General features: G+C 38.8%; 1 protein-coding gene and 1 non-coding gene across 2 annotated transcripts in view; one reads left to right on the top strand and one right to left on the bottom strand.

The window, feature by feature from the left end:
• The window catches only part of NUFIP1 (nuclear FMR1 interacting protein 1), a 48,238-nt gene that overhangs the window by 14,287 nt on the left and 10,521 nt on the right, over positions 1-23,430 (bottom strand). The window contains exons 6-7 of the mRNA XM_036831974.1: positions 12,427-12,519; positions 8,558-8,751 (exon numbers count right to left, since the gene is read on the bottom strand). Of these exons, the coding sequence (XP_036687869.1) occupies positions 8,558-8,751; positions 12,427-12,519 (287 nt within the window). The remainder of the gene's footprint in view (positions 1-8,557; positions 8,752-12,426; positions 12,520-23,430) is intronic.
• LOC118884490 lies at positions 10,138-10,264 on the top strand. The gene has a single exon (XR_005017322.1). It is a non-coding gene; the product is annotated as a small nucleolar RNA SNORA40 (small nucleolar RNA).

The following is a 23,430-nucleotide window of genomic DNA, read 5'->3' as shown; positions in this document are numbered from 1 at the left end:
GTTGCTGCGCGTGGGCTTTCTTTAGTTGTGGCGAGCTGGGGCTACTCTTTGTTGCAGTGCGTGGGCTTCTCATCACGGTGGCTTCTCTTGTTGCAGAGCACGGGCTCTAGGCGCGTGGGCTTCAGTAGTTGTGGCTCGCAGGATCTAGAGTGCAGGCTCAGTAGTTGTGGCGCACGGGCTTAGTTGCTCCGCGGCATCTGGGATCTTCCCGGTCCAGGGCTTGAACCCGTGTCCCCTGCCTTGGCAGGCAGATTCTTAACCAGTGTGCCACCAGGGAAGCCCTGCCTTCACTATTCATTACAGGTGATGAAACCAAAATTCAGAGAATCTGAACTGGATGATCCTTCAGGTAACAAATCTATAGAACACATGGGTCAAATTTAAATTCTGGCTATCTGATTCTAAATACCAATTCTTAACTAGTGGGCTAGAATATCTCCTACAGATATATAAAGTCCTCTTCTTAAAATTAAGTCATCCTACCAAAATGTCTCTATGGTCAAGAATGTTAATAAATGTCTTCCAGCTATAGCCCATTTCTCTGTTCCCTTTCACAGCAAAACCCCAAATAACTATTTATATAATTCACCAGGGAACACCTGGGCCTGAAATTTCTTACAGCTATCTGACACACTCCAGAATCTACTCCAATCTGTCTTTCAGGCCCACCACACCAGTGAACTTTTTTCTTCCAAGTTCACTGGATTCCTCTGTGTTGCCAAAGAGGAATACTTGTTGGTGCTCATCTTATTTAATTTAGTGACGACATTTGACAGTCCAACTGACCCTTGAACAACACGGGCTTGAAGTTCATGGGTCCACTTATACACAGATTTCTTTCGATAGTTAATACTATTGAAACTGATCTGCAGTTGGTTGAATCCATGGATTCGGAACTGTGGATACAGAAAAACTGCATTACATGGGAGGCAGACTACAGGTTATACTTGGATTTTCGACCACATGGAGGGCTAGTGCCCCTAACCTCCCAAATTGTTCAAGGGCCAACTGTAGTCATGTTTTACTTTTAAAAACATTTCCTTCACTTGGCTTCCAGAACCCTTTCACTTGGCTCTCCTTTCCCAGTCTCCCTACTAAATTCTCTTCATTGACCAACTTCAAAATTCTTGAATGTCCCTGGGTCCAATCCTCAGCATCCTTTTCTCTTTATGCCTTCTCCTCCTCCTCCTGTTATGATCTCATTTTATCTCAAATCTTAAAGTACTATCTAGATGCTGGTAAATCACAAATGTATACATCCAGCCTTCAATTATCCCCTAAACTCCGGAATAACCTGTTATTCAACATCTCTACTTGGGTATCAAACAGGCATCTCAAAGGTTAACACGTCCAAAAACAAGCACTTGATTTCCCTCCAAACATGCCTGCCAGTAGTTTCCATCTCAATAAACGCCAGCTCTTCTTCATGGTTATGCCAAAACCTAGCAATCACCCTTGACTCTTCTCTTTTGCACATACCATATCCAATCTAGCAACAAATACGGTCAGCTCTATTTTGAAAATATATCCAGAATCATACTCCTCCTCATTACTTCACTTCTATAACCCCAGTCCAAGTCAACATTTCTTACCTGGACAGTTCTAGCAGCCTCCTAAAAGAACACCCTGATATGACCCGCCCACCTATGCAGTCCATTCTCCACCTTAACACATCACATCACCTCTCTGCTCAACCTTGGAGTAAAGTCCCAAGTCCTTTCCTGCCTACAAGACCCTACTTGATCTGGTCCTACACCACTTTCTTCCTGGCTTACTCCACTCCAATCTTGCTGTTCCCTGAATACACAAAGCAAGCTCTCACCATGGGGTGCTCGCACTTGTTGCTTTCTCTGCTTGGGAAACTCTCCCCTCAGGTCTCAGCCCCCAATTTTACTCAGATTTCTTAATGTCGCCTTATCATACAGATGCCGTTGCTGATTATATAAAATAGCACACCCCTTTCTCCGACTGCCATTCTCTATCCTTTTCCTTAGCTTTACTCATCGTTATGAAGGATATCAACCCCTATTTACTGTAGCTGCCCCAAGCAGAACATAAGGTACAGGAGAGAAGAGGTTTGGCTTTGTTCAGTACTGTATCCTCAGAGCCTAGAACAGTACATAAGTGCTCAAAAAATATTTGACAAACAAACTCTTGAATGAATGAGTTAAGGACAAGTTCAAAAATGCTAACTGGTACAGAATGATAGAGCTATGCCGAGGTGGTGCCACAAAAGAAACCTGATTTTATCTGGATTCAGAGCTTATTCTTTTTTCTTTTCAATAAAATGATTCCATTCTTCTCAAAAAATCACATACATGTGTATAAGAAAAATATTGAAGGACATAAAACAAAATGTGAGCAGTAGCTGTCTGTAAGTTAAGTAGGTTGTTTTTTATTTTATGCTTTTCAGTTTTTTCCTCACATTTTCTGCATTATTTTTGTAATCAGAAATGAATAGAAAAAGAAAACATAGGAAAATGAAACCTGGAGGAAAGTGTTTCCTCACAATTCAATTCAAGAAGTGGACCACACAGCTTTAATTGGCCTACGTATCACCCCTTTCTTGCCTCCCTTTTTTTCTAAACTTTATATTTTGAAACAATTTTAGATTTACACAAGTGTTACAAAGATAGTACCAAGAATTTCCATATACCCTTCACCTAGCCTCCCCTAATATTAACATCTTACAAACCACAGTACATTTACCATAGCTAACAAATTAACATTGGAATAGTACTACTACCTAAAGTACAGACTGTAATGTAATTTCACCAGTTTTTCCACTAATGTCCTTTTTCTGTTCTAGGATTCAATCCACCATATCACATCACGTTCAATCACCATGACTCCTTGATCTGTGTCTTCTCCAAACCTGTGACAATTTCTCAGTATTTCCTTGCTTTTCATGAACTTGACTGTTTTAAAGACTACCGGTCAGTTATTGTAGAATATCCCTCAGCTGGGTCTGTCTGATGTCTTCTGATGATTAGACTGAGGCTGTGGATTTTAGGTAGTGACCTTCTCATCACATATCAGGGGGTACATCTCAACCTATTACTGGTGATATTAACCATGATCACTTGGTAGTCTCCACCATAATGTTACTATTCTGCTCTTTCATTATTCTATTTCTAGAAACAAGTCACTAAGTCCAGCCCACATTCACGGGGAAGGAAATTAAGCTCCACCTCTTGAAGCAAGGAATAGCAAAGAATTTTAGACATACATTAAAACCACAACGTGAGTGGCTGGTGTACTCATTATGAGGAGTGTCACAAAGCTCACTACACTTAACTGCCTTCCCAAGGGTAAGAGCTAGGAGTTCATACAAATGAACACCTCTTTTCCTATTTCGTCCCCCTCAGTTATGTTTTGGGGACCCACCACATGTAATGACACTTTTGGCACTATCAAAACATCCTCTATGGTGACTCTTCATCTCAAAAACAGCAGGCTGTTCACAAAGACGCTCAGATCTACTTGGCAGTTCTAATGTAGGCATTTCTAGCAGCCATTTTGGAATGACTATGCCATAGGCAGAGCTGATAAAATAATACTCAAGAAACTTCACCCACGTTTTAATAAAAACAGCCAAAACATCCCTCTAAACTAAAAATACCAGTATATTTGCAGCAACATGGATGGACCTAGAGATTGTCATACTGAGTGAAGTAAGTCAGACAGAGAAAGACAAATATCATATGGTATCGCTTATATGTGGAATTTTTAAAGAGTACAAATGAGCTTATTTACAAAACAGAAGTAGAGTTACAGATGTAGAAAACAAACTTATGGTTACAGGGGGTAAGCGGGGGAGGGATAAATTGGGAGATTGGGATTGACATATACACACTACTATATATAGTAGATAGATAACTAATAAGGACCTACTGTATAGCACAGGGAAGTCTACTCAATACTCTGTAATGACCTATATGGGAAAAGAATCTAAAAAAGAGTGGATGTATGTATATGTATAACTGGTTCACTTTGCTGTCCACTTGAAACTAACACAACACTGTAAGTCAACTATATTCCAATAAAAATTTAAAAAAAAACAGAAACCATAAAAAATAAAAATAAAATAACGAAAAAGATCCCTGAGTAATATTTTAAGGTCTTATACAATTTAATATTAACATGTGTTAAAAATTTTGATGGCCCTAATTTAGGATAATAAAAGTTTCTATAATTGAAAAAAATTGAAAAATTAAGAAAATTTTTAAAAACTTAAAATAAAAATACCAGTACAAAAATAATAGCAATGAAGATTATAAAATCAAACTTTAAAAGCATTATAAATTCCAACTCCAATAATTTCTCTTACTGTTAAAAAAAAAAAATAGTAACACTTTTCTTAGGGTAAATCTCACCTCTCTCTCTCATACATACACATCATGTTCCCAATGACCAAAAAAATTTTTTTAAATCTAAAAATTATCACTAGACTATGAGTTTCTTGAAGGCAGGGAAAGACTTCACTGAATTATAGGGCTGGGCAAGCAAAATGTAGGACCTCAGTAAATCCCTATTGAAATGAAAATAACAAAAAACAAACTGCCCTTTGAATGTCTTACCCAACTCTAAACATTAGAAAAAGCTTCTCACCTGGCTTCTTTCTACAACTTATTTCTTTATTTGTGCCACCCTCCTCTCCCCCCACTATTTCCTATTGCCTTTATGGAACAAAGCACAATTATATGCTGTAACCCCAAGATGATTTATAAATTCTCACAAAGAAAAAGCTATATATTGAAAAAGTCACTCTAAAAAAATGGGAACTTTGGTTTAGTTTCCAAACCTCAAAACCAGGTATTTAACAATGGGCATTCATGATTTCTGATGTGCTAGGCCAGCTTACTTTCTTACTTGAATGTCTACCTTTTTAACAACAGAAGCCATCTAGCTTACCTCAATGCATAGTTAGACTGATGTCCCAGTGTTCTATGACAATAGCTATATTTGTTGTAATGAATGACTAACAAACTGGATCCTTTGTGTTTTGTGGACACTGAGGCACTTTAGTCAGTGATGCTCAAGGACACATTACTGACCAGCTCCTTTCCTTCTAGCCCAGACAATACTTGTTAAAACCACGCGCCAGGAAAACCATAGAACATGCTGTATTTAAACAAGAGCAGAGCACCACCAAGGAAATCTAGTGACGACAGGCCATACTCAAAACTCATCAGTTGAGAGACTCCAAATGACAGGCTTTCCTTTTGAAACAATGTCAATTCCCAATTTAAAGCATCTGCACAGGGACTTCCCTGATGGCCCAGTGGTTAAGAGCCCACCTGCCAATGCAGGGGACATGGGTTCAATCCCTGGTCCGGGAGGATCCCACACGCCATGGAGCAGCTGGGCCCATGCACCACAACTACTGAGCCTGCGCTCTGGAGCCCACGAGCCACAACTACTGAAGCCCATGCGCCTGGAGCCTGTGCTCCGCAACAAGATAAGCCACCACAATGAGAAGCCTGTGCACCACAAAGAAGAGTAGCCTCTGCTCACCACAACTAGAGAAAGCTCATGCGCAGCAGCGGGGACCCAATGCAGCCAAAAATAAATAAATTAATTAATTTAATTTAATTTAAAAATTCTCCATCTTTAAAAATAAATAAATAAAGCATCTGCACAATTAATGAGGGTTCACATACTACCAACTACCATCAAAAAAAGGTGGGCTCAGGCAGTGATTTTCTAAACATGACATGAGGTTTATAGAGATTCTCAAGAACTGCTATCTTGTCTAAATGTGAATGCTGCTGTCTAAATAAGGTTCTAAGCCCAAAAAAGGCAAAAAAATAAAAGAAATTGGGATCTTCATTTTTAAAGTGAGCTTAGTGCTGAAAAGTGTCAACTGCCACATTGGAGCATGAATAGGGCCACGCTGTCACAACGCTGCCCTGCCACCGACAACTTGAATAACAAGCACAACTAGATCTTAATGAAGGTTGGCCGGCTCTGGCCCATGTGAAGGAAGCTGCCTCCAAACAAGGTAAAACTGATAAATTGGAAAGTCGAGAAGCTGAGAATATCCAGGCATGTGAAAAAATGGTACATACGGTTTTCTGTAGCTATACCTGGAGTGGAAAGTTGAAAAACCAACACTCTGAAACATTGATTTGGAAAATGTGAAAGTCCAGAAGAAATCCCAGGTAAAGAATAACATAAATTTAAATGGAATCTTTCCTACAAAATTAAGCTACCGTAATTTGATTGTTGGTATTTTGATTTCCTCAAAGAACAATATTATGAATTTACAGCTTACTTTTAGGATTTTTATATTCAAGACTTACATTTTCATCTCTGACCTTCAGAATAGGTAAGAGTTTCAACAATAAGCCAAAACAAAATTACTTGCCATCTCTCATTCAACTGCTCCTAGATCTGACTGAATGCTTTCTACCATGAGGATGAAAGGCATTTAACTATTGTTTCTCAGGTCTAAGGTGTCTCTTGAAGATCTAGATACAAATAGAGGCAAGATATACTCATCTTTTTGTTAGTGTTTCACCAGACTGACACACTGAAACACTTCTTTAAAAATGAGAAAACAGAATTACCCAACCAAAGCTAACAATGCAAAAACAGAGTATTCAGCATTACAGAATCCTTCAAATGTTCATTTAGAAAACTGCATAAAGGGAAGAATTATGTAATTTTCAAATTAGTAACACTGTTTATAACAGTAGTCTTCACATTTGTGTTTCAAGTATTTTAATGACATGGAAGTTTTAGGTACAGATTGTATTTCATCATCAAGGTCACAAACTGTAAGTTTGAAGAAGTATGTGGGCTCTAGCCAACATTTTTTGAAGGAAAAAAAATCAGTGCCCAAGAGTAAATTCAGCCCTGGCCCAAAATGTCTTCTGTCTTTGCCTTGCTAGCAGCAAGGATAAGAAGATGCCTTTTTAAAACTCTCTCCCACATCTCAACTATCCTAGACTCCTACAATATTTTTTTGGCCAAATGCAGACTTCACGTGTAGTATAGTATACGAGGAGTTAGACACCTAAGTTCTCATTCTGGCTCTGCCATTAACTAGCAGCATGACTAAGGTAAATTACGCACTCTAAGTTCCCTGGTTCGAAAACGGAAGTAGCATCTGTACATAAGTAAAACGTTGTCATGAGGAAAAGAGCTAATATATACAAAGCATTTAGAGCACAGTAAGTATTGGGTTGGCCAAAAAGTTCGTTTAGGTTTTTCTGTAAGATGTTATGGAAAAACCCAAACGAACTTTTTGGCCAACCCCATACCTTACTCAGTAAGTGTTAGTTGGTGTTAAAATAATTTATTATTATTATTCCTACTAAATTGTATCTTGTCACTCTTAGCCCAACATTCCCTTATGCCAAGATCTTTTCCATCCTGATTTAGTCAATGCAGTAGTTATCCCCCTGTTTCTTCCCATCCATAAATTCAGTCATCTGCCACGGGGCTTCCCTGGTGGCGCAGTGGTTAAGAATCGCCTGCCAGTGCAGGGGACATGAGTTCGATCCCTCGTCTGGGAAGATTCCACATGTGGCGGAGCAACTAAGCCCGTGCGCCACAGCTACTGAGCCTGAGCTCTAGAGCCCGTGAGCCACAACTACTGAAGCCCGCGTGCCTAGAGCCCGTGCTCTGCAACAAAGAGAAGCCACCATAATGAGAAGCCCGCACACCGCAACGAAGAGTAGCCCCTGCTCGCTGCAACTAGAGAAAGCCTGCGTGCAGCAACGAAGACTCAACACAGCCAAAAATAAATAAATAAATTTATAACATAATCTGTGATTGTCGTAGAAGCTGCTTTCCCCCAAGCTGAGCAGAGCCTGCTAGCAAACCTGCAATGTAACATCAATAACACCCCTTTGCAAAAGAAGAATCACTAGCAACTGGATAAAGCCTCACATCGTTATTGGAAGGAAAGGTGGTAAAATATTTACATAAACATTTTTATTTTTCAGAAGAGAAATGAAGCCTTAGCGGTATCTTCCTGTGACAGCAACATTTTGGTCCTTTAATTTCTCAACTTATAAGCAAGAGTAAACTTATCTCTTAAATTCTAGAAGGAATTTAAGAAAAAACAATAAACACACATAAATATATTCTATGCTCTGAGGAAGAACAGTATTATTTAAATATATGGAATTAATATTATTTACCCAAAGAGACCATGTTCATGCTGAGCAGCATAAATACTGGCTTTCATTGGAATTCCTGCTTTCTAGGTGGGAAAATTCACATAATGGTGCAAATCTGAATCCACAACATCTATACATTCAAAATAATCTTAAGAAAATTTCCAAGATTATATGATACTAAGGAAATTATCCAATAAATATAATCTTTTTCCCACATTCTGCCCGCCTCATGCATTCATTCCCAAGATTCAGAAAAAATTTCTTTAAACAAGGTTTTTGACAAAACACTCCTATTAAGAACAAAAGCATCATTCTACCTTTTTACATTTTTGCCATTAAACTCTCCCCAAACAAGGATGTGAAGAATCAATTTCTGCATCATTGGCTATACTCTTAAAAACACGGTGTTTTCTTATTTAGCTTACCGGAATCGGTGTTTACCAAAACACCCAAAGGGTCTGAATTTGCCTCGGGTGTACTTTCAGGCTTTGAATCACACAAGGGATTGCCTGACCCAATGGCTGCTCTCTGTCCAGCACGACCATTTTTCCATTTGTGACGTTTGCCAGGACTTCTGATTTTTGCCATCTGTGAATGTCTGGCCATCCCCTTCATCTTGCTGGAGTAAGAAAAAATGCAATTCTTAATATAAAAGGCACTGACCTTTCAAGAAAAATTTGAAAAAGATTACTGAATGCAAAAGAAACTTAGCCGTCAAATAAGTCACCTGTCACCTAGTACATTAAAGAGACCAGAAAAAAATAAATTCAATGGCTTCCAAAGTAGAACTTTAAAAGGATAACATACCACAATATACCATACTTTATCAATTCTAAATTGCACATTTCCTCCCATAATGTAATCCCTCTGAAACTGGGCTATGTTGTACAATCAACAGCAAGTGAATTTAATTGGCAGCATTCTTTCATTCCTATTATACATTAAGATAAAATGTTCCTTAGACTTTACAAAGTGCATTAACTCTTATCTTGTTAATTGTAAGTAGTCTTAAAGTTTCTGATGCTTTTACAAATATGCTACCTCGTTTCTTGTTTAAACTTCATGGTAACTCCTTGAAATAGATTAGACAGGTATTATTCTCTTCACATTACAGGAGGATAAACTTAAAGATCATAGACCAAGCACAATTTCACAGCTAGCTCAGATCAAGCACCCTCTCAAACCACAGCAATTACTACTCTTAGGAGGAAAACAAATACTTATGTGAGCACATGCTTATGTAAACTATGCATAGGAAAACAAAGACCATTTTAAAAAAAAGGTTCATTACATATACTATCAATGGACAATAAAACAAAGTAAGAAAATAATACCAAGGCACATAATAATCAAATTGCTCAAAGCTAGTGAAAAAGAGAAAATCTTAAAAGCAGTCAGAGATAAAAGGTATTTTATATAGAGGAACAAAATGATGACAGCAGATTTCTCTTAGAAACAATGCAAATAAGAAAACAATGGGGCAACATCTTTAAAGTACTATAAAATTTTTAGAAAACTGTTAAGCTAGAATTATGTATCTAGCAAAAATCTTTCCAATAGGAAGGTAAAATAAAGATCTTTTCAGACACACAAAGCTGAAAGAAGTCATCTCCAGCAGACCCTCACTATAAGAAATGTTATAGGAAGTCTTTTAGGCAAAAGGAAAATGGTATCAGATGGAAAGATGGATCTACGCTAAAGAACGAAGAGTGCCACGAATAGTAACTATATAGGCATCCCAACCATCAGCTAACCAACCCCCAGCTGTGACTAAGCCTTGTCAAAATCACCAGATAACCCCCAGCTGACCCCAGATATCTGAGCAGTTAAGACTATCATATGGAGAAAAAAAAAAAAAAGACACCTATTAAGGGTAAAAAGGCAAGCCACAAATTGTAAGACTATATATATCTGCACTACCTATACTCTATGCAAAAAAGGATTTGTATCTAAGTAAATAACTCCTACTAATCAAGAAAAGCAACCTAATTAAAAAGTGGTCAATAGCATTTGTGTTTGTTTTTGTTTAATTTGTGGACAAAGACTTCTAGACAGGGGCAAAAATAAATCCTCTTTTGCAACCCAGAACTCATTGTTCAGTATGAGTTTTGATACAGGTAAGAAGGAACATGATACCTAAAAGAGAATCAAGTGATGGGGGTGTATTGATAAACATAAAGATTGCTTCCAGGACTATAGAGCTGATAATTTCCCTCATATCTTAAGCTTTTAAATTATCAGCTGTATTGATTTACTACTCTAATTTTAATGTTGACATGAAACAAAGATGGCTTCTTTTTTTAGGCTTTTATCTTGAACACAGTGTCTGGATTTTAAAAAGGTACTGGCAGATCCCAATGATCTGTACTGTTCTAGGGTGTGATGGCTTAGGAGTGAATATAATTTGAACCTAACACATTTTTAGAGGATGTCAAATTCAGAACCAAGCAGATCCATCTCCTGACCCTAAACACGGTCCTAAAGTAAATCGCTTGAGGAAACTGGATCCCAAAGATTACAGGTGTGGAATTTTGAAGTGTGTCCATATTCCACTGGAGATCAAAGAAGCCCAACTAAAAGAATTGTGGGCTAACATGACAACTTCTTTTTGAAGGGCTATTTTATCTTGAAGATTATGACTTTGGAGGAACTAAGGTGATTGGCAGTGGAACGAATCAGAATACATGAAATTCCTTAAAAATTTATTGACTTAAATAATTTTGTCTATGTTACACATAATTTTTTAAAAACCCTTTAAAAAAAAAAGTGGTCAAAGACTTGAGCTGGCACTTCACAAGAGAATATCGACATGACGGATAAGCATATAAAAAGATGTCCAACATCGTTAGTCATGAGGGAAATGGTATAACATGAGGAAAAGGTATAACAATAGTATACATTGACCAGGACACACAGCAATTAGATGCAGAGTCAGAAGGAGTATAAATCAGTACAAGTGTTTTGGAAAACTGTTTGACTGTATCTATTATAACTAAATATCTAGTATGACCTAGTGTGTGTGTGTGTGTGTGTGTGTGTGTGTGTATCCAATGTAAACAAGAAACAAGTACTTATGTCCACAAAAGACACTTAAAAGAATGTTCATAGCAGCTTTATTCATAATAGCCCAAATTGGAAACAACCCAAATGACCAATAGTAGAATGAATATATATTCTCACACTTAAGTTCTATATAGCAATAAGAATGGATTACAGCTATACACAACAATACGGATGAATCTCACAAGATAATTTTGAGCCACAGAAACTATACACTAAAGAAGACATCAGTACTATATGTTTCCACTTACACAAGGTTCTAAGAACAGGTAAAATACATTTATGATGATAGAAATCAGAAAAGAGGTTACCTTTGTGGGGAGCCATGGAACTAAGGAGGGCCTAAGAGAGAAAGCTTTGTGAGGTAAAGACGTTCTATATATTATTAATGTGTGGAAGTTACATGAGTATGTAGGTATGTGAATGTATATAAATTCATTCGGTTGTACACTTCAATACAAAACAAAATGGAAAAAATTCTATGAATGTGAGGCATTGGGGAAAATGGGATGTCTCATATACTGCTGGTGGGAGAGTAAACTACAATAGCTTCTATGATAGGAATTTGGCAGTTAGCTATCAATATTATAAATACACATGTCTTTTGACTCAGCAAAACCACTTCTAGGAATCCATGCTCAGAAATATCTGCACATGTGTAAAATGTATGTACAGGGCAATAATGGCAACTTTTTATTAGTAAAAGATTGGTGAAAACTTAAAGGTCTGTCAATAGAGAATTGTTTTTTTTTTTTAAAAAAAAGACCCTGTGGGATATTCTTATGCTTCTTACACACCCTCAGAGAATGAGGAGTCTTGTTTATATGTCAATATAGGACAATCTCCAAGTATATTATTTGGCTAAAAAAAGCAAGATGTACAATAGTATCAAAAAAGGAAAAAAAAGACTATTATCTATGTGCTGTATAAAGATGAAATATCTCTAGAAAGATAAAATGGGTTGTCTCTGGGAAGGAGAACTGTTTAGCTAGGAGACAAAGACAGAAAAGACTTGTTACTGTAAATCGTTTTGAAAACCACATAAATATAGGGTACTACTTATTTTAAAATATAATTTTAAAATTTTTAAGTAAAAAAGTTACAAAAGCACAGATTTCAGAATTGAAAGTGTAGAGGTTTTAGGATTTGGGTGTATGCTCTTTTTTATTATTTATAAGTACATACATTCATTTAAAATAAGCATTGAGGGTACAAGCAATTTTAAGGAACTTACCCATACTGTGTCGTTGTCAACACTGCTCCTCGCTTTTCCTTTTCAATTTTTAACTTTTTCTTCCTTTCGATATTAGCCAGAGTTGGGTAATTTCTAGAGAACAATAAAAGTCCATTATAAAAGGGCTTTTAGAGTAAATTTTAATTATGCAATCAAGCAATTCCTGCATTTAACAATTTTTGTTTAATGACTAATACAGTAAATTGATATAAACTTTTAATTCCTTCTAGAATTTTTTTAAGGGTGAAAAAGTAGACTCTAACAATGCTACTCAAAGTGTAAACCAGCTGCCAGTCCAAACTCTGCTACCAGTCTGTTACCAAGTAAGGAGCTTACAATAGAATTTAAATCAAATATATCATATAATGTGCTGAAACTGATATATAGTTCATTTATTTGGCACATAGCCATAAATACTATAAGAAAAAATGTATTTTCTTATGCATCTACTTATGCAAATACATACTAGGAGGGAGGTATATCCAAAGTTAGCAAGATGAGGAAGAGGCAGTTCTTAAAAAAAAAGCTACAGTCTACCAGGAAGGTTAAGAAAAGCATGGTTATTTCTAAAGACTAGTTAAAACAAAAGACAAAATATAATAAGCACCCTAAGGAGTATAAGGGAGGGTGGAAAAGAAAGATCATATCTAGATGGAGAAATCCACAACGAAAGGAACATGAAAGACACTGGTCTTAAATGGTGTTAACAGACAAAAATCTGATGGAAAAGCATCAGCATGTGCTTTTTTTTTTTTTTTGGCCGCGCCACATGGTCTGTGGGATCAACCAGGGATCGAACCCATGCCCCATGCAGTGGAAGCACAGAGTTTTTAACCACTGGACTGCCAGGGACCCTTTTTTTTTTTTTTTTTTTTTGGTCAGAGTGTTCTAAGCAAACAATGCAGACAAACCAAAGCCTCAGAAAGTGTGAGAGAATGGCAAGTGGTTCATTCTTAAAGAAATAGTTACAGGCAATCAGACCAGAAAGGGAGGCTGGGGCCAAAATGTGCCTCGAATGCCAGACGAGAAAGCTTATTTTTAATTCAGTGGTGTTAGGGAGCCACTGAAAGTTATGAACAGGGAAAGATATGAACAAGGCAGTGAAAAAAATTAAATCTGACAGCAGCGTGCAAGATGAATTGCTCTGACAAAGCTTTCTTTGTTCCTTAGCACAGCTGTGTGGTGATGGAGGCACCAAACTTTGGTGGTGAGAGGAACAGATCCGAGGAGCATAAAAAGCACGAAAGGAGGGGAACACAGACAGCCCTCTACCACTCAGCCTGGCTGCTCATTAGAGTAAATTTCGAGAAACATCAACACATCACATTCTGCCATCATTTCGAGGACACTGTCTCTACCCCCTTCTTTTTTTAACATCTGCATCACGGACTGGGATAGCACAGACAATAGAAGCCCATGGGCTGGGCACATTGGAAGATAAGAATAGAAATGACATTGAGTAAGTGGTGAAGTAAGCAGAAAAAGAAGGCAATGAATTTCAGTGAGGACAGTGCAATGAAATCTATCCAGCCAAGAAAAATAAACTCTACAAATAAAAGATGATTAATGTGCAAGTTATAAATAAACATAAGAGGAAAAGATCAAGGTCACAGGAGATAAAAATCTGACAGGCAGTCAGCACCACACGAGTACAGTTTTGGAAAGCAAACATAATCTAAGGTGATATGAAATGGACTCTGGCACAGGTACAAGTGTGAAATCATCCCCTCATGACACTCAAAGGTGATCAGAAACTCTCAGGGCACTGCCATCCAGTTTTGTACTTCTAAACTGAAAAGGAATGTTAAGGAAAAATAAAACTTGGAGGGGATTCAAAAGAGACTCAAAGCTGATTAACAGGATGAAAAAAGAAAACCTCTGAAGAAAGATGAAAGGAAGTGGAACTATTTGCAGCCTTTAAAAGAGGAAGAGAAGTGACAAAAAATGGTCTTACAGAGAAGATGGCAGCCAGCTGTTCTCAATCTGAAGACAAACTACACAGAAGAAGAAATGATGAGGAAAAGGTGATGACTTTCACAGGCACCACAGTGTCTAGACGTGTAACTCACAGCTAATCAACACTCTTCACACCTCTGAAATTCACTTATTCTTACTTATTCTTAAAAATGTTAAAGAAACACAAAATGTGTTTCTTTAACATTTTTCTTCTGAGTGTTACAGACCAACCCTTAACATGTTGGGCCATATGCTAAACATAAAGACTTGGTTGGTCCTACAGTGTTTCATGTATAAGCAATGAGCTATGTAAATGCTTCTCAATGATAAGGAATATAAACAGTTTGTTACAGCAAGTGGATTTTAGGTGAGATATAAGAAAGAATTCCTTAAATGAGACATCAAGAATGTTGTGGAAACTCCTTTGGTGGAAGTCTTTTAAAACAGCTCACTTTTTCTTTCTGGCTGACTAAAGTATCACTTTCCTAAAGGTAGGGGATCTTTATATCCCTTCCAAAGTTATAAGATTCTATTTTTCAGTGCTTAAATTAATAAAATTTTCTTGCAAAAGTTATACCATTCTTATTTACATAGAACCTAGAGACTAAAAACTAGGGAAAACAAGGGTACCAGAGAGCAAATTATCCCCCCAAATGGGAAACCAGAAACACAAGACCTAGTTATACATACAACAATAATCAGAAGCCCCTTCCAGCAACATACTAGTGAGATACAAGAATCAGGAAAAGTCTGGATCTTTGATAAAGGACACAGTTCAGGTTTCTAAAGTACGCAAATCCAGAGAAAACTGTTGAAAAAAATCACAAATTGTCTTACATTGCACAATACATACCAATAAAATTTAGTCCAATACCTCCTGGTAGAGAATGGATGTTATAAAGCTATAAAGACTGTGACAAGTGGTATTTTCACAGTTGGTTTCTCTATTTTTATCTGCTAAAATCACTTTTCTCCCTACTTCCATCTTTTCCCAACACCCCAAAAGGAACTGGCCCTGAAACCGTATGCTCTTTATCTTGCTCTCTTCTCCCTCTTTCATTTCTTGCCCCCTCTTTGTCTTCCCCTTGCCTGAGCCTTAAGCCTCCAGTGACAATCCTTAAGCCCCAGAGTCAATAAATTGGCAACACGGAACCAACCATTATCTTAGCACATCTCATTCTGGTTACCTTTCTCTTTCCTTAGCCTCAAATCACCACCCACTCCTTGGCTTTTCCCTTAAGCCTCTTCTGTAGAAAAACACAATCCCTCTTTATTCTCCCTGAATCACGGCTACTTCAACACTACTGCATTTTTATTTAAAAGTCTTTCCAAACTTCAAAAAGATGTAGCATTCTTTAGGAGCACAGCCCCTCTGCTGGAATTCTGAAAGAACTGGGGACACAGCTGTAAAGTGTTTCCTCAGAGCCATGGTAACCGCAGTATTAAAATAAATAACACAACTACTCCACCTAGTGGACTCCCAATCTGCCGTGAAATATGTTTCAATGTCTCTAAAATAGAGCTTTGGAAAACGAACCTCTACCACTCGTTTTTCCTAATGCCAAATCATACAGCATTTGTACCCGACAGGACAGGAATTAAGAAAGAATCACTACGGGTTTTTTTGGCTAGGATTTCTTTTTTTGCAGGTTATTAGGGGAAAGGCTTAAAGTTCTTAATTAAACACAACTATGGATGTTTGTCAGAACTATGCATTAAAAAAGAATAAACTTCACCTTCAAATAAATTGGGGGGGGAGGGGTGGCACGACCCCTCTCACAAGAAGTCTTGCAAAACGAACTGATTGCCCTGCCTTCCAAAGACGCCAGCTACCCCTTGACCAGACACTGTTATCCCCACACAGCAAAAATTAACGCTTCAGTTGCCTGTGCTCTCATGGCCACCTATGGATATTCTTCCTACGTCTCCCATTACAGTGAGGGTCTTAAAGGCAAGAGTCTACTCCTATCTCTTTTCAGTAACCTTGGCCATATATAAAACAATCTTTGCCTTTTCAAATACTGAATGTTTACCTCTAATTTCAAGCTAAACTCTTGTCAGGAAGTTATTCAAAGCTATATTGTACATCAACATAAATTCAAAGGTGGCTGAGATTTCTCGATTACATTACAAAACCAAACTAGTCTTCTACCAGGGACTTTATAGAAACACATACTACCTAAGCTAGTTTGCATCTTCAAATGTTAATATTCCTTAAGTTTCTCTAGCCAGTGGAATTTTTTCCTTTAAAGCACTTGTTGCACAAAACCACAAGCTGGCAGAGTTCACGTTCAAATGGGGAAAGCTACTGTAGAAAGTAATACATTCAAATACAGATCAATTTGGTTTGTCTTGGTGATGATCTGTTCTATGTGGTGAGAATTTATTGTTCAAAACCACAGCAATTTAAGTACCATTAGTTATATTACTGAACTCCAACTACAGTTATTAATCAGATCAACATTGCCCAATTTCTTTAACAATGACAAAGGTATAGTTTAAAACATAAATTAAAAATATGAATCTCAGCAAGATTTCTCCAACCACTTACTTGTATATACCAAAATAGAATTACACCCATAATAAAAATATTTTCAAGCCCCATTTACATATATCAACATTTATAAGCATCCCTTCTACCTATGGCCCCATGGGATATAAACAGTCACACAAACCATGGTTCTTACATTTCTAAAGCTTGTAATTTATTTTTTTTAAAAAGACACATAAGCAAAACAGTTCATCAATAGGACCATAATGAGGGGCAACTACACTAAGGAGGCAGAGGGGATACCACATTCAAAGAGGGACAAGATATCCCTCTAGGCAGATAAGGAAAAATACTCCCAAAATTTCAGTCTGGCAGGATTTCAGTTGGACTAAAGCAGTGAGCAGAACTTCAAGGATGGAGAAGGGAGGATTTTCTGGAAGCAGCATGATCAAAACTGAGGATAAAATTTCAAAAAACTTGTTTGGGATATGAAAAAGAAAAAAACCAAGTCTGGCTGGAACAAAGAACTCCTATAAGCAAGTAATGTGGGATTAATCAGGAAAGATGTGTTAAGCCCACATTACAGTACCCTGACTGTCAGTTCTAAGGTGCTGTTTTCACTGGCATTTTAGCTGGCTAAAATAAAATCAGTTTAACAAATTTATTTTTAAATTTTATTCTACATAGTCACCTATGTAACTAAGAAATACATGCATACTAGCATCTCATTTTCATTTTGCATGAAAAAAAACAAACACAAACAGAATAGCCTAACCTCATTGGTCAAAGTCAATTCCTTAAGTGTGATCAACACTGCTGAGCGTTCCCCTGCAGAGTGTACTTCAACTGTGTGGTTTTCTTGAACAACACTTAGCAACTGAGCCAGAGCTGAGATTTTGCCAGGTGGGTGTAACGAAGGGCAATGGGATGAGGGAGCTGAGCTGCTGAGAGTGGTGGAAGTGACTTAAACTTGGCAGAGAAGCAAAGACGGAAGGGGAATGAGAGAAAAAGAAGGTAAAGGGCATAAGAGGTGGGAGGCCTCAACTAGTCCGGGACCAGGTACAGGTGACAGTGAGACAGTTGGATGGAATGAAAGTTATGACCAAAGAGGAGTAAGCCCAACTTCAAAATTTCTGGGGCAGAAAGTCCAGAAGATAAGATCCACAGGGTGGCCATGAAAGTAAGTGGCAGAAACTGCATGGAGGTAAAGGACACTGGAAATCGGAAGGTAAAAAGGTGCCAGATGAAACTCTTTATTGTAAGCTGTGAGTCTCAAAAAGTCAGCAGAATTCAAAGGATACACACTTCTGTTGGACCATCTATATATATGCCAAGGGCAGGGTGGCAAAGGCAACTGCAATCCGTCTTGTTAAGAATCACGGGGGAGGGACTTCCCTGGTGGTCCAGGGGTTAAGAGTCCACCTTCCAATGCAGGGGATGTGGGTTCGATCCCTGGTCAGGGAACTAAGATCCCACATGCTGCGGGGCAACTAAGCCTGCACGCCGCAACTACTGAGCCTGTGCACTTTAGAGCCCACACGCCACAACTAGAGAGCCCACGTGCTCCAACTACTGAGCCTGTGCACTCTAAAGCCCATGCACCACAACTAGAGAGAAGCCCGCATGCAGCAACAAAGAGCCTGCGCTCCGCAACAGAAGATCCCATATGCCACAACGAATATCCTGCTGCCGCATAACTAAGACCCAACGCAGCCAAATAAATAAATAAATATTAAAAAATAAAAAAAATCATGGGGGAGGCTGTCAGAGCTGCAGAGAGCTGTGGAGAAAGATGGCAGGAAACTCCAAGAAGAAGGACCAAGGAGCAATCATCTGGAATCCACGTCAAGGGGGCCCTACAGGTCACAAAATCAGTCACTTTTTGTTCTTGTTTTATTTGACCTTTCCACAGCAATCTGCACTGATAATCACATCTTCCTTCTTGAAATCCTCCCCTCTACTGGCTTCCACGACAGGTCATATTCTGAGTTTTCTTCTACTTCTCTGGCTCTTGCTCAGCAGGCTTGTTGGTTTTAACTCCCTTTTAGGCTATCTTCCCTTTCCACTCTACCCTCTCTCTGTGGGGAGTATCTTCTGCATTCATGGTTTCATGATTTTAAAATATCTATCTCCAGCCAGTCTGGTCTGAGTCCCAGTGCTTACACAACATCTTCAAATAGTTCTCTCAGAATCTCCTCATACTCAACGATGTCCTAAATCAACACCTCCAAACCTGATTCTCTTCCAGGGTTCCCTGTCTGAGTAACAGGCACCACCTTTCACAAAGGTGCTTTCACAGAGGAACCTGGACATCTCCTCAAAACCTCTTTCCTCCTCAACCTCACAACTGTCCAATTACCAAACAGTGCCCATTTTTATGTTCTATATCCACCGAGTTCTCTCTGTCCCCACAACTGCCATCTTTCAAAAGCTTCTATCATCTCTTACCTATATTCAAGTTCCTATACTCATGCCAATCTGTCTGTGCACTAGCCCCTGCCTTCCCTTATTTCTTCCTAATTAGGTCTAAGTTCAGCTCAACTGCCCTTTGTCAAGGAACACCCCACTCCTCCAGACTAGATGAGGTCCTTCCTCTTATATGCTGAGGAGGGTAGAGTGGAGGATTGTGGGAGAGTAAAACAGTTAGAGACATAGTAGAACAGAATCACTGAAGCTGGCTACCATTAATTTAATAGTGGGTCCAATTTTCCCAGTTTATATAATGACTTAATTTAAACACTCGTTAGATATAAAAGAACCAAAGTTGGTTAATCAGGAACTCATTTCAGAACTTCTCTATTGCCTTAAGTGAACTCAAAACTTGAGAGATTAAACAGCTTACTTAGTTAACTTCTCAGTTGCTTTATAATCATTGCTGACGAGCAGCCACCATCATTCTTCTCAGAAGAATTAAACATATACAGCAGGGGCTGGCACCACTGAGCTGCAACAACTTCCAACTAACCAAAGTCAGGGCAAAGTACCAGGGAAAAACCTTTGCAGGTAGGCAACTTCCAATCCATCTAGCAGGAAATAATCTTCAATACTGTCATCACCAGCTCTTTAAAAACTAACTATCAGGAAGTGGAGCTAACTCTTCTTCTTTGATTATTCCTCTGTGCAAAACAGTAAGAAAAAGATACACCCAACAGATAAAAAACAAACAAAACAAAAACCCAGAGTGAAGTGGAATCATGAAAAGAAAAAAACTGTACCTGTAAAGAAGCCACCTAGAGGAGGCAAGGAGCTTTATATGAACTTCTTCGAATTCTTCACTAAGTCAAATCACTTCATGGTCCCAACTCCTTTGACTTCTAAGTTTGACCATGCAATTGGCTAAGGCTCTTTATCAATGCCAAGACTGGTTCTTCCCATACTGCACCATTTAACAGTAATTCAGTCCACAAATATTTATTCTCCAAATACTAAATCCCAGGTACTATGCAAAGTGCAGCAGAATCAAAAATGTCTAAGACTAGGGCCACCTATAATATAACGCAACAAACGCTATTGTGTTTCTATTAATAAGCTATGTATTCACACAGGAAGTAGTGAATAATGCTTTAGGGGAGGTTGGTCCGTGGGCTGGCAGCCAATCCACACACTTACGTCAGGGTATAAATCAGCTATGTCCCTAAGCAAAATATATTTAGTTCAGCTGAACATTTTCTTCTTACCAAGACTTTCTCAATGAAGGAAGTAAGGTATAGATTTATATTCTGGTACAAGTTCCTTATCTTGTTACAGACTAGCACTCTGGCAGCATTGAGATAGAGGAAATGAAGAAGAAGAAGAGAATTGACAAATCAGGTGACACTTAAGAGAGGTCTTGGGACTTCCCTGGTGGCCCAGTGGGTAAGATTGTGCACTCCCAATGCTGGGGGCCTGGGTTCAATCCCTGGTCGGGGAACTAGATCCTGCATGTGTGCGGCAACTAAGAAGAAGTCTGTATGCCGCGACTAAGATCCAGCGCAGCCAAAATAAATAAATAAATAAATACATGTTAAAAAAACAAAAACAAAAACACAGGTCTTACAAGATAAATAAGATTCTGCCAGGAGATAAAGAGGAAAAGGCATTCTAGTATACCCTACTCCTGGTGGCCTAGATTCTTACCCTAGATTCTTACATTTGTTAGCCAAGGATGCTCTTAAAATTCTATTAAATCCATTGAGTCCATGTTGACTGCTGACTGGCTGGACCCAGGTTTACTTGCTTAAGAATTAAATTCCTCTGATTGTCCTTCAACCTCATCCAACTCTTTACAGAGTATTAACAATGGATAGTTACATACACATTTACTGAATTCTATTTGTTCTCGGTTGGTTCTAAATCTTTATCTTTATGCTGGTTTTCCTCAGAATTACCTTTCAAGCTTTAAAGGGCAGTAACTAACTCTCTCACATAACAGTGCAACATTTCACACAGTTCTTCATATACACACATACAGGGGCTTTAAGCTGAAAACTTTAAGTTGAACGAAGTACAACTTTAACCTGCTGGTTAAAAGTTTTTAAGCATCTTTCTTGACCTTTGAAGGTAACGCTTCCTATCTGAGGCTCTTCTCATTTTTTAATTCCAGAAAAACAGCTATTGACTTAAAAGTGCTGCTGACCATCCTAATAGCTCTGACTTGGTCTTCTGTTTCAGGATGAGGTAACCGGTCCTATCCTGAGACAAGAGCATCCTCATGGGATTTTTCATTGGTAGATTCTAGCTAGACATCTATTAAGCTTTCTTCCCTAATAAGTATAAAGCTACAAGTCACATGGTAAGGCTCAAATTTCTTAGACTTTAATTACAGGAAAACATTTCTCGTCTTTTTATGGATAAGGGCAGGCACGTGTGTATCTTGTCACTGCTGTATTCCCTCTGCCTAGCACATTCCAATCATTCAACAACTTTTTTAAAGTAATCAAAACAATAAACATAGCAAAGCATTATACATTTTTTTTTAAATAGCACCCACCCATCACTGCCTCAGTATTGGAACATTTAACAGAGGGGGCATGTAGTGGCTCCCCTCAAAGAGCAACGTCCCACTATGACATCAGTTATTTATGAAGAGTTCCTATTCGGTCTACCAAAAGCTACATTCAAATAGCCTCATATAATATAGCTGACAGTCCTATTCCCTAGTACCAACATTATAAGGGAATGCAATGAATCAAAACTGCAATAATAAAAGCTGTGCGTTTATCATACGTCAAGTAATGATACTCCCTAAGTCACTATATACCAGTTCTGAAGAACGACAAAATTAGGACTGGTCATTTTCCATTGAATATCTGCAACATTATAAAACACCAAATTTCCATGGGTGGGCCTGAACCAACATGGTGGAGTAGAAGGACGTGCTCTCACTCCCTCTTGCGAGAACACCAGAATCACAACTAGCTGCTGGACAATCATCGACAGGAGGACACTGGAACTCACCAAAAAAGATACCCCACATCCAAAGACAAAGGAGAAGCCACAATGAGATGGTAGGAGGGGTGCAATCACAGTAAAATCAAATCCCATAACTGCTGGGTGGGTGACTCACAGACTGGAGAACACTTATACCACAGAAGTCCACCCACTGGAGTGAAGGTTCTGAGCCCCACGTCAGGCTTCCCAACCTGGGGGCCCGGCAACAGGAGAACTTCCTAGAGAATCAGACTTTGAAGGCTAGTGGGATTTGATAGCAGGACTTTGACAGGACTGGGGGAAACAGAGACTCCACTCTTGGAGGGCACACACAAAGGAGTGTGCGCATCGGGACCCAGGGGAAGGAGCAGTGACCCCTGGGGAGACTGAACCAGACCTACCTGCTAGTGTTGGAGGGTCTCCTGCAGAGGCGGAGGGGTGGCTGTGGCTCACCGTGGGGACAAGGACACTGGCAGCAGAAGTTCTGGGAAGTACTCCTTGGCGTGAGCCCTCCCAGAGTCCACCATTAGCCCCACCAAAGAGCCCAGGTAGGCTCCAGTGCTGGGTTGCCTCAGTCCAAACAACTAACAGGGAGGGAACTCAGCTCCAACAATCAGCAGTCAAGCGGATTAAAGTTCTACTGAGCTCTGCCCACCAGAGCAACAGCCAGCTCTACCCACCACCAGTCCCTCACATCAGGAAGCTTGCACAAGCCTCTTAGATAGCCTCATCCACCAGAGGGCAGACAGCAGAAGCAAAAAGAACTACAATCCTGCAGCCTGTGGAATGAAAACCACATTCACAGAAAGATAAACAAAATGAAAAGGCAGAGGGCTATGTACCAGATGAAGGAACAAGATAAAACCCCAGAAAAACAACTAAATGAAGTGGAGATAGGCAACCTTCCAGAAAAAGAATTCAGAATAATGATAGTGAAGATGATCCAGGACCTCGGAAAAAGAATGGAGGCAAAGATCGAGAACATGCAAGAAATGTTTAACAAAGACCTAGAAGAATTAAAGAACAAACAAACAGAGATGAACAATACAATAACTGAAATGAAAACTACACTAGAAGGATTCAATAGAAGAATAACTGAGGCAGAAGAATGGATAAGTGACCTGGAAGACAGAATGATGGAATTCACT

Source organism: Balaenoptera musculus, chromosome 18, assembly GCF_009873245.2.
Source record: "Balaenoptera musculus isolate JJ_BM4_2016_0621 chromosome 18, mBalMus1.pri.v3, whole genome shotgun sequence".
Lineage (NCBI taxonomy): Eukaryota > Metazoa > Chordata > Mammalia > Artiodactyla > Balaenopteridae > Balaenoptera > Balaenoptera musculus.
The sequence above is the reverse complement of the archived record's forward strand: the minus strand, read 5'-3'. Positions and strand labels throughout refer to the sequence as shown.